A 13,287-nucleotide genomic window follows, 5' to 3' on the forward strand; every position below is an offset into this window, starting at 1 on the left:
ACACATTTTAATACATTTTTATGGCAGTAGGCTAAATTACGTAATCGTACACCATAGACTAAATTGGTTGTCGTCAAATTCGTCATTGATGTTATTCCGCTTTGTGGACATTGGAATTGACTACGAAAGTAGCTTTCTATTTTAAAGAATTTGTCAGATTATCTTCATTTGAACGCAAATTTACTTCGAACATATAATTGATTGTTATTCAGTGAAATAAACAGTTTTTGTGTAAAGTGCTGTGAGAGTGTTAAAATAATCTCCTTGGGTGGTGGTGAAAATTAATCAGTTAGAAAGCAACATGGAAGCACTGACAGTTCCGCCATGAATGCAAAATAAATAGAAATTGTGAAGGTATCGAATACGTTGATTACTTTACTGTTTATATGAACATGTATCTATTGTTTAAGTATGAATATATAAACAATCAACAACGATTACATCAGTTTTACTGAGTGCTATCGGGACGCATTGCATAGATGAATGAATAGGACAGTGGGTGCGTTAAAATCCAGTAGTGATAGTCGAAGTCATGAATATTGGACATTTTTTGTGGCTGTAATCTTTTTCAATTGAGATACATATCATACATTATGTAGCGTTGAATGGAAGCGAAACTTTTGCTCTTCAATTGAATACGCGCTATTTATATTATGATGACGATGAAAACTGGGAAGTGAATTATTACCAATTTACCAATTTCGTTATCACTTCCATGCGAAAAGTACATGAACTACAGTGCTCGATATACACATAGAACGTTTCTAACACAGATGTTTGTATTTATTTATTTTGTTTCAGAAGCTGGACTTCAGTAAGGACAGGCTAAACTTCACAATGTTGAGAGGTGGGCGTGGAGGCCGTCACAGTCCAGAGCTGTATCCCCACACACTAAAGTGTTCCAACGCGAGTGACACTAGCTCGGCATACAGCGGCAGTGACACAATGACCTCGGTGCACAGCTCGCTCGACATGGACATGGAGGTGGACCTATCTGGGCTCCTCGAGTCCATTGTGGATTCTGATGAAGAAGAGGATCTGGAAGAGTCTATGGATAGTCTCACAGTCCGTGATGCTGTTCGGGAATGCCTTGAAAAAGATCCCAGTGAAAGATCTGAAGAAGATGTTGAGATTCTCTTGGAATTCACGCAACACTTAAAAGCATTCACAAACATGACATTGACTGTACGCAGAGCACTATGTGCTGTAATGGTTTTTGCTGTTGTAGAGAAAGCTGAAACTATTGTAATGAATGATGGAGAAGAGCATGACTCATGGTCAGTTCTCATTAATGGTCACGTTGAAATACAACATCAAAATGGTGATATTGAGCATCTCAATGTTGGAGACAGTTTTGGGATGGCTGAAGCAACAATGGAAAAATTGTATCACAGAGGAGTAATGACCACAAAATGTGATGACTGCCAATTTGTCTGCATTACACAAACGGATTACTATCGAATTTTACATCAAGGAGAAGAAAATATAAGAAGGCACGAGGTTGACGGGGTGGTGGTGTTGGTGACAGAATACAGAGGGGCTGCAGGAGAATCAGGGCATCAGCGAGGACATGTCGTCATAAGAGGGACACCTGAACATCTTATGCTACAGTTGATTGAGGATAATTCCAGTGATTCAACTTATGTTGAAGATTTCCTGTTGACTCATAGAACATTTGTTGAAAGTCCTCTAGTAGTAGCCAAACAACTTCTTGCCTGGTTCTCAGAACCTTCAGTTCGTGACAAAGTGACAAGGGTTGTCCTTCTCTGGGTAAATAATCATTTTACAGACTTTGAGACAGATCCAACAATGATGGATTTCTTAGAGCAATTTGAAACTGTATTGGAGCGAGAAAAGATGGAAAGCCAATTAAGATTACTTAATATTGCATGTTCTGCTAAAGCTAGAACTAGGATCGTAACACTATCGCGACCCTCGAGAGATGATCCTTTGAACTTCAGTATTCTTGGTGGATATGAACGAGGCTATGGTATTTTTATCCTTAAGGTGGAGAAACATTCAAAAGCTGAAGAAGTTGGGCTTAAAAGAGGTGATGAGGTTATTGAAGTAAATGGCCAATCATTTCGGCATGTTAGCAATGCAAAAGCTATGGAGATAATAACAGGCTCAACACATCTAAGCATTACAGTAAAAAGTAATTTATTAGTATTTAAACAAATGCTTGTCATGCCTGATAATCCACCAAGACACAGAGGTGCTGCTACCAATATGGTACGTTGTTGGCAAACGGATCCACGTGCGCGATTATCAACAGCAGAACTCCTGAGTGACGATCCCATCACATTAACACCTGTTTTTCCATCTCCAACCAAAAAGCCTCAACAATTAAGCATAAAAAAGGAACCACAAAAGGGATTTATGACTCTTGGTCCCAAAAGAAGATTGCAAAAGGCTTTAATGAAAATCATTCTACCTAAAAACACAATTACTGATGGTTTGCACTCTGATGATAGTGTTCTTTCTAACTCTGAATCGCTAAACAAAGCAAATAGTAGTACTTCATTTTATAATTCTCACAGTAATCCAGATTTAATATCAATTTGTTATGATGAATATCAATTATCAGATCACCCTGAGCATGTTCTCAAAGTGTACAGAGCCGATCAGACATGCAAATATCTGTTAGTACACAAAGAGACCACAGCCAGAGAAGTTGTGATGCTGACTTTGCAGGAGTTTGGAATTACTGACCCTAGTTCCAACTTTTCTCTATGTGAGGTGTCAGTTGCACAAGGTGGTATAATCAAACAGCATAGATTACCTGATCAGCTCCAAAACCTGGCAGAGCGTATTGGGCTCAGTTCTAGATACTACCTGAAAACAAATGGCATACATGAAACTTTAGTACCTGATGAGATGGCACCTGAACTCCTAAGGGAGAGTGTTGTCCACTTTCTGCAACTAAATGCTGTGGAAGTTGCAGTCCAATTAACGCTACAAGACTTCTGCATCTTCAGGCAAATAGAGAGTACGGAATATGTTGATGACTTATTTGAATTAAAGAGTAGGTATGGAATACCTATGTTGGCACAGTTTGCTGAACTGGTTAACAAAGAAATGTTTTGGGTAGTTACTGAGGTAGTCACAGAACAAAATCATGTACGGCGATCGAAAATCGTAAAGCAATTCATAAAGGTTGCAAGACATTGTAAAGAATGCAAAAATTTTAACTCGATGTTTGCAATAATATCAGGATTAGGCCACGGCGCCGTTTCTCGATTAAGGATGACTTGGGAAAAATTGCCAACAAAATATTTGAAACTTTTCAATGATCTACAAACACTTATGGACCCTTCAAGGAACATGTCTAAGTACAGACAGTTAGTTACCACCGAGCAAGGCAGGTCTCCCGTTATTCCATTTTATCCTGTGGTTAAAAAAGATCTTACTTTTATCCACCTGGGGAATGACACCAAAGTGGAGGGAATGGTTAATTTCGAAAAGTTAAGAATGATATCTAAAGAGGTCAGAACCTTGACAAACATGTGTAGTTCCCCATACGACTTATTGACTTTGCTAGAGCTGGGCAAACAGCCTCCATCAAATGCCATGGTGTCATTGAATCAGCTCACAACAGGCGTTCAACAAGGCCAAGTGACAGTCAAGAGAAGGAAAAAGTCGTCTAACGTACCCAACCCTAAGAAAATGTTTGAGGAAGCACAAATGGTTCGTCGCGTGAAAGCGTATCTTAACCGCATGCATGTGGAAACGGACGAAGAACGACTTCACGCATTGTCTCTAGAATGCGAGGGAGCCGGGCCGGCTCCCGCTCTGCCGCGTCGCAGACACCCCTCACCTTCTCTGTCCACGACGAGCAGCGCATCATCGGCGAGCGAGGGTAAGAAGAGTTTCGCCGGCAACAAATTCGGCGCGGCCTCCCCCCAGGCCGTGAGGAAGCTGCTAGCTCTCTCGGAGCCGGCCAAGACCCGGCCGCACCAGCCGCGCCCGCCGCCCGGCCCCTCGCCCTGCTCGCACCGGCGCGACGGCCCCGGGCCCGGCATGTGCTGCCCGCGCACGGCGCACGAGCGCTCGCACTCGGACACGCCCACCCCGTTGCCGGTGGACCTGTCGGCGGAGAGCAGCAGCGTCACGTCGCTGGTGAACCTGCCGCTGCGCAAGACGGGCTCGGCGACGTCGAGCGACAGCGGGCACGGCTCGTGCTCGGCGACGGGCTGCGCGCCGCTGCGGCCGGTGCCGCCGCCGCGCATGCCGCAGGCGCCGTTCACGCTGGCGGCGCACGTGGCGCGCCTGGAGCGCCTGAGCCGCGCGCACTCGCACGAGGGCGTGACAAGACCGTTCGACTATTACCACGACGCGCCTGACGACGACGACGACGATCAGCAGGTTTCCGCCGTTTGAAATTTGAATACTCTAAATTGATGTCTATTTATATAGTTCACTATTTTGTAATCTCACTCGACGAATAGTAAGCACGACTTATATAAATTTGTCTTATATTATTAAAATATTGTATGTACCCCGACGACTAAGTCTAAAGACTGTATAATTATAATTTAATGAAACTCCTAGTGTTATATAGTATAAATTCCATATTATAAATATAAGCCATGCCTCTTTACCTATTAATTATAAATGTGACCCACCATTTTCCAGTTTTATTGTCTAGAGATATTTGATGTATACCGATTGATAGGTGAATCATTGTGTATCCACCAGTGTTTGGTATCTCTACATTCCGTTATTTGTATATTCTTAAAATTATTATTCTCACTATTTATAATTGTGAAACTTAGACCAAATAATAATTAATGTACCTTTTAACGTGTATGATCCAGGATTATTTTAATGATTTTTTAAATAATTTTGTTGTAAGTGTGGTAGCTTCGAGGACCAATAATGAGTTTGAATAATGTTATTTCTTGTATTAGCAGCTCGAATTCTGTTTATATCTTGAATTCAATCATACAATTGTAAATAACAAAAAATATATTAATTACCTACTTCACAGCAATGTTTCTTATATAAATTATAGACATTCGTACATATCACTTAAATCACAAGTCTTGCCATTACCAATGGTTTTATTTCATTTTCATTATATTACAATGTAGTCATCTGAATTGCGCGAGATAATCGACCTCGACTGGGTGCAGGTTAGGGGCCGGGATCACGAGGCTGTGCAGCGGTGGCCCGAGGTCAAACTCTTGCATCTCTTCCAAAGTTTTCACCGCTATCTTTTGGTCTGGATTGCCTACTCTCGACAACCCCACCGCTGTGCTCTGTTTGCTTAGTTCTGAAAATTGTTATTTATAGATTTGCAATGATTACTAGCTAACACCATGGGTACCTATTCTGTATCACCTCAATAGATTTAAGCCAAGGGTAGGTATCCCAACTAAATTGATAGAGGTGTTTTAATAAAACGTAATGCCAGCTTTAGTATGCAATATTTACTGATATGAATTTGAGTAAGCCAACTAATATTTATAGTAATATTATTACATAATAAGATATCAGTGGGGTAGTAACTTATGCTCCATAACGAGGAAAAAGTTTATTAAAATTACGATGAAAAAATATAACGAAACAGCACAAATAGAGTGATGTCATAGTTAACCCTTTGACCGCCGTTGGCATGTATACAAGACAACGATAGAACGATACACTGGCGCCGCTGTCTTGTATACAAGACACAAATTCAACCGCTCGGTAAATGTGAAAAAACATCAATTGTAGCATTTTTTACACTCGTGTTAATGTTTTAGGTCTTTGATTTTTTAAAATAATTGCATTCAAAGCAGATAAATAAATCCATTCTTTTATAATAAGGCAATCAAAAAAATTGCTCCAGTTTTCAACGTTTTTCATGTTCCTCGTCGCCGTTGTCTTGTATACAAGACAGCTAGGGATGGGAATGTTAACTCGATATGAGAATATTAGAGATGCAACGGATAGTTGTTTGGCCGGATACCGGACCATCGGCCGAATATCCGGTATCCGGTCGCCGAATATTAGGACAGCGGAGCTGCACCTACATTTCGGTTTTTCAGGTGTCGGTCGGTCAGTCAGTGGAATCTCTAAATTGTTTTAAAATAATAAACAAGTACGATTATGACCATGACTGTTTCTTAAATCCAATTTTTTTACTCCGAAATCAAATGGTACTGTCCGGTATCCGGCCGGATAATAGGGCACTATCCGGTATCCGGCCGGATATTAAAATACTGGCCTGATAGGCCGGATACCGGATAGTAACCGAATATCCGGCGCATCTCTAGAGAATATTCAAAATAAACATCAAGTGGCCAATCTGGTTTTATTTAAGCATTTGAACACCTGTTAAATGCCAATTGGTGATAACTAGTAACGTTAAACGAGAGAGAGACAGGCATAACTATAGCTGGAGTTCAGGGAACTTGTTCAGCTGTCCATAGTAGAGTCAGATAAGTAAATCTGTCCTTGTGGTCTATTTGCAGAACAAATGATTCATTTTGAGATGATAGTGTAGTGGGGAGTGATACCCTGCAGTGACCGCTTCGCACAAGAATGGTACCTACAGGCGGACGCTCGGACTAGTCAGTGTCGCCTAACTATGAGAATGTTATGTATTTGAAATTGACGAAAAATTATTATGGTAGGGGTGTAATACGGGAACTGACAAGCTCTTCTAAGGAACATGTCGAATGTGAAACATGCATTCCCGAACATTTCTGATCCCCACCCTTTTCCAATATTATTGTTCTTCACTCATTGACAATTCAACCCACGTGTCATTTTCCCCAATGCAGTTCCGGTACATTTATATTATCGACACACGATGCGCGGCTCTAACCTAACGCTTATAAAGTTTACGTACCGACAAGCGCTTACGCCGTTGACCTAGAGACTATTATTACTTAATCCGCGCGGAAACGGTCCTTGTCGGTCTGCACTGCGGGCAGTCCATGCGCGCCGTTGTCATGTATACAAGACTTCTCGTAGAGCCTAGTGCGGTGATATTACGTCATAAATCGATATTGTTTAGTGGTTGTTTTTAATGATAAAGACCTTTATTTTTAACATTGTCGTGTGTAAAAAATATGTTAATTTTTGGCATTCTCGAAATAAATTAAAGTTGGTTAAGAACAAAGCCAAATTGAGAAGATTTTTACCATAAATTGTAAATATCGATATCACAATTTGAAATCCCTAAACTTTTTATTAGTTGTTTACTTAAAATTTACTCTGGCGTGTGAGTGAGCGTCTTTGCGGACTAGGTCCGGCGGCCAAAAGGTTAACCAGTACCTATGTATTTAGTGATCATTGTTCAACTGGATGACAATGTACATAAATATACGCATTCTAGATAACTAACCTGTGTCGGATTTGTTTTCTATTATTTGAACCAACTGTGAAGCAGCTTCTTTGACACTCATAAACTTGGGATCCATATATTGACGGATTTTTTTAGTTAACGACTCCTCGGTCGGTTCCTTCACTTTTATATCTGAAATAAGGTGAAAAGATGAACATCGCTGTTAACTTTCGAAGTTTACAATTTAGGCATCGAGTTAAAATTTTAGCACCAAACAATGAAATTGTCGCAATCGCAACACATTTATCACGCAACCAAAACGTCGTAATCGCCGTAAAATTCATGGCGCTTACGCGTTTAGGTCGCGAGATTCACGCTCCACTTCCATTGTTATCGGCCGACAACTCGTGACGCAAAAGACTGGTTCTCTGTGCCGTACCTAGTAATAATAGTTCAATGAATTTAAGCCTTATTATCATTGTAATAAGAAAGTTTTCCCTACCTAAAAGGCAAAGTGTATGTAAGTTTCTAGAGAAGTTTGCTTCTATTTTCTCGAAGAAGCTGTCTGGCTTCCAATTCTCTGTCCAGTATGGGATAGAAACTGTTTCACCAAAGTTGTATAATTGCAGTCCGCAACAACTGACGGCGTTCATAATAGACGCATTGTGAACAATCTGCAAAAAAATAATGAAAATAAGGTTTTTGCCAAAAAATTCAAGTTTGGTACCAAGTACAAGCTTTTATCTCTAACTACTTTTCTTTCCACATGCCACTAAAACTCGTCGAGAGAATTCTAGAGTTCCCATGGCCACCTCCTGTCACCATTATCAGATCAGCTCAATGTCATCATAATACTGCGTTGTCATCCAATTTACATATGCAAAATTTGAGCTCAATTGGGGAGTGAGTCAATTAGCTTCCAAGATTTGACCCATACTAACGGCAAGTTAAATAAAAAATATATGACAACAAATAGTTATTTATAGCATTAGTGATCTAAGGCTAGGACCAATGAGTTGAAATTGAAATCTAATGGATGAGTCGGGAGAGAAAGAATGGTCAGAAATGCTTAGGGCTTGGTCTTAATTTGGCACTGATGGTATACAGGGCGTCCCACGGCTATGCCACATTGAGGGAAAGTACCCTGAATATTGTAGATGGAACATTTTACTGAAAGAAGACATTATTTTAACCTTTTGGCCGCCGGACCTAGTCCGCAAAGACGCTCACTCACACGCCAGAGCAAATTTTAAGTAAACAACTAATAAAAAGTTTAGGGATTGCAAATAGTGATATCGATATTTACAATTTATGGTAAAAATCTTTTTAATTTAGCTTTGTTCTTATCCTGTTTTAATTTCATTCCAAATTGCCAAAATTAAACATATGTTTTACACTCGAAAATGTTTAAAATATAGGGATTTAACATAAAAAACAACCACTAAACAATGTCGATTCAAGACGTGATATCGCCGCACTAGGCTGTACGAGAAGTCTTTTATACAAGACAACGGCGCGCATGGACTGCCCGCAGTGCAGACCGACAAGGACAGTTTTCGCGCGGATTAAGTAATAATAGTCTCTAGGTCAACGGCGTAAGCGCTTGTCGGTACGTAAACTTTATTGGCGTAACGTTAAAGCTGCGCATCATGTATCGATAAAGTCAATATATCGGAACTGTTTTAGTAAAAATTACACGTGGGTTGAATTTTTTATGAGTGTAGATATTATTCCGGAATTAGAATCTATCATTATAATATCAGTTTGGTTTACATTAATCTATAAACTCTAACCAAAAAAACCTTCAACGACTTGTTATAAAAATACACATTAATTTCAATGTTATAATAAAAAACTTAAGTCTGATAAACAGGTATGTCCATCTGTACCACTCTTGTGCGAAGCGGTCGCTGCGGTGTATCCCTTCCCAATAAGCTATAAAATAACATCAATTATTTTTTTATTTATCCTTCTGCAATGAAATAGTCCACAATCTACAAGGGCAAATTTACTTGTCTGACTCTACTTTATACAGCTAAAGAAGCTGCCTGAACTTTACATATAGTTATGCCTATCTGACTCTCGTTCTACGTATTCTAGCTCGGAGTAATTAACAATGGAGCCGCCATTAACAGGCGTTCCCCTCTGTCGAAAAAAGGCGGCCAATGGTCAACCACATGTCAACCATATGTATGGACTGACGTTTATCTGACATGACGTACCTATACATTTGATGTGCCCCTCCCCCGCAAAAAACGGCAGACTATTTTGTACCGAAAATTTTAGACATGGCGTCTCCGTTGTTAATTACTCCGAGTATTCTAGTAAGTAGTTACCTACTATTCGTTAAAAAAAAATTGGCGATTAACAAGTGTTAAAATACTTAAATAAAAACATATTTCTGACTTTATATTTAATTTAAAAATTCCCATATCGAGTTAACATTCCCATCCCTAGCTGTCTTTTATACAAGACAACGGCGACGAGGAACATGTAAAACATTGAAAATTGGAGCAATTTTTTTAAAAGCCTTATTATAAAAGAATGGATTTATATAGCTGCTTAAAAAGCAAATAAATGAAAAAACAAAGACCTAAAATATGAACAAGAGTGTAAATGAAATTGCAAATGTTATTATTTTCACATTAACTCGGTGGTTGAATTTGTGTCTTGTATACAAGACGACGGCGCCAGCGTATCGTTCTATCGTTGTCTTGTATACCGGACAACGGCGGTCAAAGGGTTAACCTTTTGGCCGCCGGACCTAGTCCGCAAAGACGCTCACTCACACGCCAGAGCAAATTTTAAGTAAACAACTAATAAAAAGTTTAGGGATTGCAAATAGTGATATCGATATTTACAATATTATGGTAAAAATCTTTTTAATTTAGCTTTGTTCTTATCCTGTTTTAATTTCATTCCAAATTGCCAAAATTAAACATATGTTGTACACCCGAAAATGTTTAAAATATAGGGATTTAACATAAAAAACAACCACTAAACAATGTCGATTCAAGACGTGATATCGCCGCACTAGGCTGTATGAGAAGTCTTTTATACAAGACAACGGCGCCCATGGACTGCCCGCAATGCAGACCGACAAGGACTGTTTCCGCGCGGATCAAGTAGTAATAGTCTCTAGGTCAACGGCGTAAGCGCTTGTCGGTACGTAAACTTTATTGGCGTAACGTTAAAGCTGCGCATCATGTGTCGATAAAGTCAATATACCGGAACTGTTTTAGTGAAAATTACACGTGGGTTGAATTTTTAATGAGTGAAGATATTATTCCGGAATTAGAATCTATCATTATAATTTCAGTTTGGTTTACATTAATCTATAGGTAAACTCTTATCAAAAAAACGTTCAACGACTTGTTACAAAAAAATTACACATTAACTTCAATGTTATAACAATAAAAGTAAAGTCTGATAAACAGGTATGTCCCTGTACCACACTTGTGCGAAGCGGTCGCTGCGGTGTATCCCTTCCCACTAAGCTATAAAATAACATCAATGATTTTTTTTATTTATCTCTTCTGCAATTAAATAGTCCACAATCTACAATGGCAAATTTACTTGTCTGACTCTACTTTATAGAGCTAAAGAAGCTACCTGAACTTTAAATATAGTTATGCCTATCTGACTCTCGTTCTACGTATTCTAGTAAGTAGTTACCTACTATTCGTTGAAAAAAATTGGCCATTAACAAGTGTTCAAATACTTAGATAAAAACATATTTCTGACTTTATATTTACGTTAAAAATTCCCATATCGAGTTAACATTCCCATCCCTAGCTGTCTTTTATACAAGACAACGGCGACGAGGAACATGAAAAATGTTGAAAATTGGAGCAATTTTTTTAAATGCCTTATTATAAAAGAAGGGATTTATATAGCGGCTTAAAAAGCAAATAAATGAAAAAACAAAGACCTTAAATATGAACACGAGTGTAAATGAAATTGCAATTGTTATTATTTTCACATTAACTCAGTGGTTGAATTTGTGTCTTGTATACAAGACGACGGCGCCAGCGTATCGTTCTATCGTTGTCTTCTATACCGGACAACGGCGGTCAAAGGGTTAATTAAAAAAAAAAATTTACTGCATTCATACCTTTTTAAATAATTACATGGTTGAACCAGGAATCAAAGCTGCTACACGAGAAAAAAAAAATCATCCTGTAGATTTATCAATTTTATCATACCGATCGAAAGGCTTGCCTAGAAAGGTAGCCTGTTAAAATTAATGGTCTTCCTTTTGCTTCTGACACTATGTTATTTAGCAAAAAATAATCCTTATGATGAAGCCTTTCGATTGGTATGATAAATCTAGTAGCGGGTTCGATTCCCGGTTCAACCATGTAATTATTTAAAAATCTATGAATGCAGTTTAAATTAAAATATTATCTTCTTTTCGTAAAATGTTCCATCTATAATATTCAGGGTACTTTCCCTCCATGTGGCATAGCCATGGGACGCCCTGTTTATCCTCATGCTGCACACCATACAAAATTATAGTCAAGGAAGTTAGAATCTTGTTGTAGTTTCAATTGGGTTGAATTTAATTCGTTCGAAAGTTTTACGAAACATTAAATGCTACCTACTTCATTTTTAATTAAGGTTGACATTTCATGAAGCTGAGTGCACATCCTAATGTACATTGGGCGGCACAAGTCTAAATTAATTAAATTGGAAAAAAAATTAAGACATTCACTGCATGCAACAAACTGATAGTATTATAAACAATAAACTTTCGGATTACCTGTGTTTCTACTCCAAGCTCTTTGGCACGCAGCAGCATATCTGTATGTGTAGTTGCTCCCAATGGGTCTCCAACAACTAGCAGCGCTATATGTTTGTCCTTCGCTTCTTTTAGTATTTCATCAATACTACTTTCACAGAGCTCGCGATCAGCCAGTAACAATGGACGTCCATAGAATTTTTCCTAAAAATAATTTAATTTTACAAGTAAAGTTTTTACAGTGAACGTAAATAAAGCCATAGGTACACAATTAAACATGTAAAACGATTTATTATTCTGCTATTACCAGTTCCTCGTGTCCTACTGTTAATATAGAGGTGTAGGATTCCAGTAGCACTTTATCACATTTTTTTACTATCTCCAAACCTCTCACGGTTATATCTTTAACGTCGCCGAGACCCAGGCCAATTAAGTAGAACATTTCGATGAATTAACTGTATAAACGAAACAAATTAATTGGTTTTTAACTGTAGTTAGTTTTAGTTTTATATTCCTGTTTATGTCTTTTAGTAATTTATATCAATAAATACACAATTAAACTGTTAAAACTTCTGTAAAAAAAGATTGATAAGTTACGAAAAGTTTTGCTAAAAACAATCATTCAGTACTAGCTCTCTAGCCATCAATTAGAATAAATCAAGTAATATTATACTAAATCATTTTAATTCACTCACAATATGCTAGTAATTAATTAAGTAATTAAATACAAAAGATTTAAAATAAAAGGTTAGTATTAACTTGACCGCGACTGCGACAACTTTTGACATTTGACGTTTCCAAACGTATTCACACGTGTATTAAGCAGTATCTAGACGGGATGAAATTGGCGTCAATCTCCAATATAACCACCAATTTTAGATTTATGGTGATAGGGATCATCCATTAATTACGTCACACGAATTTCTAGGTTTTTTGACCCCTCCCCCCCTCCTTGTCACACTTGGTCACATTTTGCAAATGGAGTGTAGAAGTGTGTGCCTCTACCTTCCATAAGCCTCCTCCACACTCGTGCGCGAATCGCGGCTTCGCCCGCGATTCACGCGCATAGTCTGGAGGGGGCTATACCCTCCCCACCTGGTGTCAAGTCACATTTTAGGCAATTTTGTTTTCAACGAAATCGGCAATACTAACTCGGCATTATTTTTTTAATAAAAAAATATTTTTGTAAAAGAAATATTAGTCATTGTATAAAGCCCCCTCCAGACTATGCGCGTGAATCGCGGGCGAAGCCGCGAACGCGAGTGTGGAG

At 38.6% G+C, this 13,287-nt stretch overlaps 2 protein-coding genes and 1 long non-coding RNA gene across 5 annotated transcripts; 2 read left to right on the forward strand and 1 right to left on the reverse strand.

Annotated features, from left to right (window-relative positions):
* Window positions 1–71: 71 nt before the first annotated feature.
* On the forward strand, window positions 72–4,987 carry LOC134673086 (rap guanine nucleotide exchange factor 2). 3 transcript variants are annotated; one of them, XM_063531025.1, is made up of 2 exons: window positions 72–354; window positions 805–4,987. In XM_063531025.1, the coding sequence occupies exon 2, from the start codon at window positions 838–840 to the stop codon at window positions 4,378–4,380; it is 3,543 nt and encodes a 1,180-aa protein (XP_063387095.1). In that variant the 5' UTR covers window positions 72–354; window positions 805–837; the 3' UTR covers window positions 4,381–4,987. The 3 variants fall into 3 exon arrangements, with proteins under 3 accessions (XP_063387095.1, XP_063387094.1, XP_063387096.1); XM_063531024.1 differs by having other exon boundaries at window positions 73–354; window positions 802–4,987; XM_063531026.1 differs by lacking the exon at window positions 72–354 and adding an exon at window positions 505–676.
* Window positions 4,988–5,021: 34 nt separating this feature from the next.
* On the reverse strand, window positions 5,022–12,816 carry LOC134673087 (diphthine methyl ester synthase). Its single transcript, XM_063531027.1, has 6 exons — window positions 12,713–12,816; window positions 12,325–12,472; window positions 12,039–12,221; window positions 7,779–7,950; window positions 7,337–7,468; window positions 5,022–5,275 (listed from the first exon to the last, which is right to left on the reverse strand). The coding sequence occupies exons 2-6, from the start codon at window positions 12,457–12,459 to the stop codon at window positions 5,094–5,096; spliced, it is 804 nt and encodes a 267-aa protein (XP_063387097.1). The 5' UTR covers window positions 12,460–12,472; window positions 12,713–12,816; the 3' UTR covers window positions 5,022–5,093.
* Window positions 5,282–7,333, forward strand: LOC134673088 (uncharacterized). The gene is made up of 2 exons (XR_010099411.1): window positions 5,282–5,593; window positions 7,255–7,333. It is a non-coding gene; the product is annotated as an uncharacterized LOC134673088 (long non-coding RNA).
* Window positions 12,817–13,287: the final 471 nt, after the last annotated feature.

The sequence above is a fragment of the Cydia fagiglandana genome, chromosome 18 (genome assembly GCF_963556715.1).
Source record: "Cydia fagiglandana chromosome 18, ilCydFagi1.1, whole genome shotgun sequence".
NCBI classification, from domain to species: Eukaryota; Metazoa; Arthropoda; class Insecta; order Lepidoptera; family Tortricidae; genus Cydia; species Cydia fagiglandana.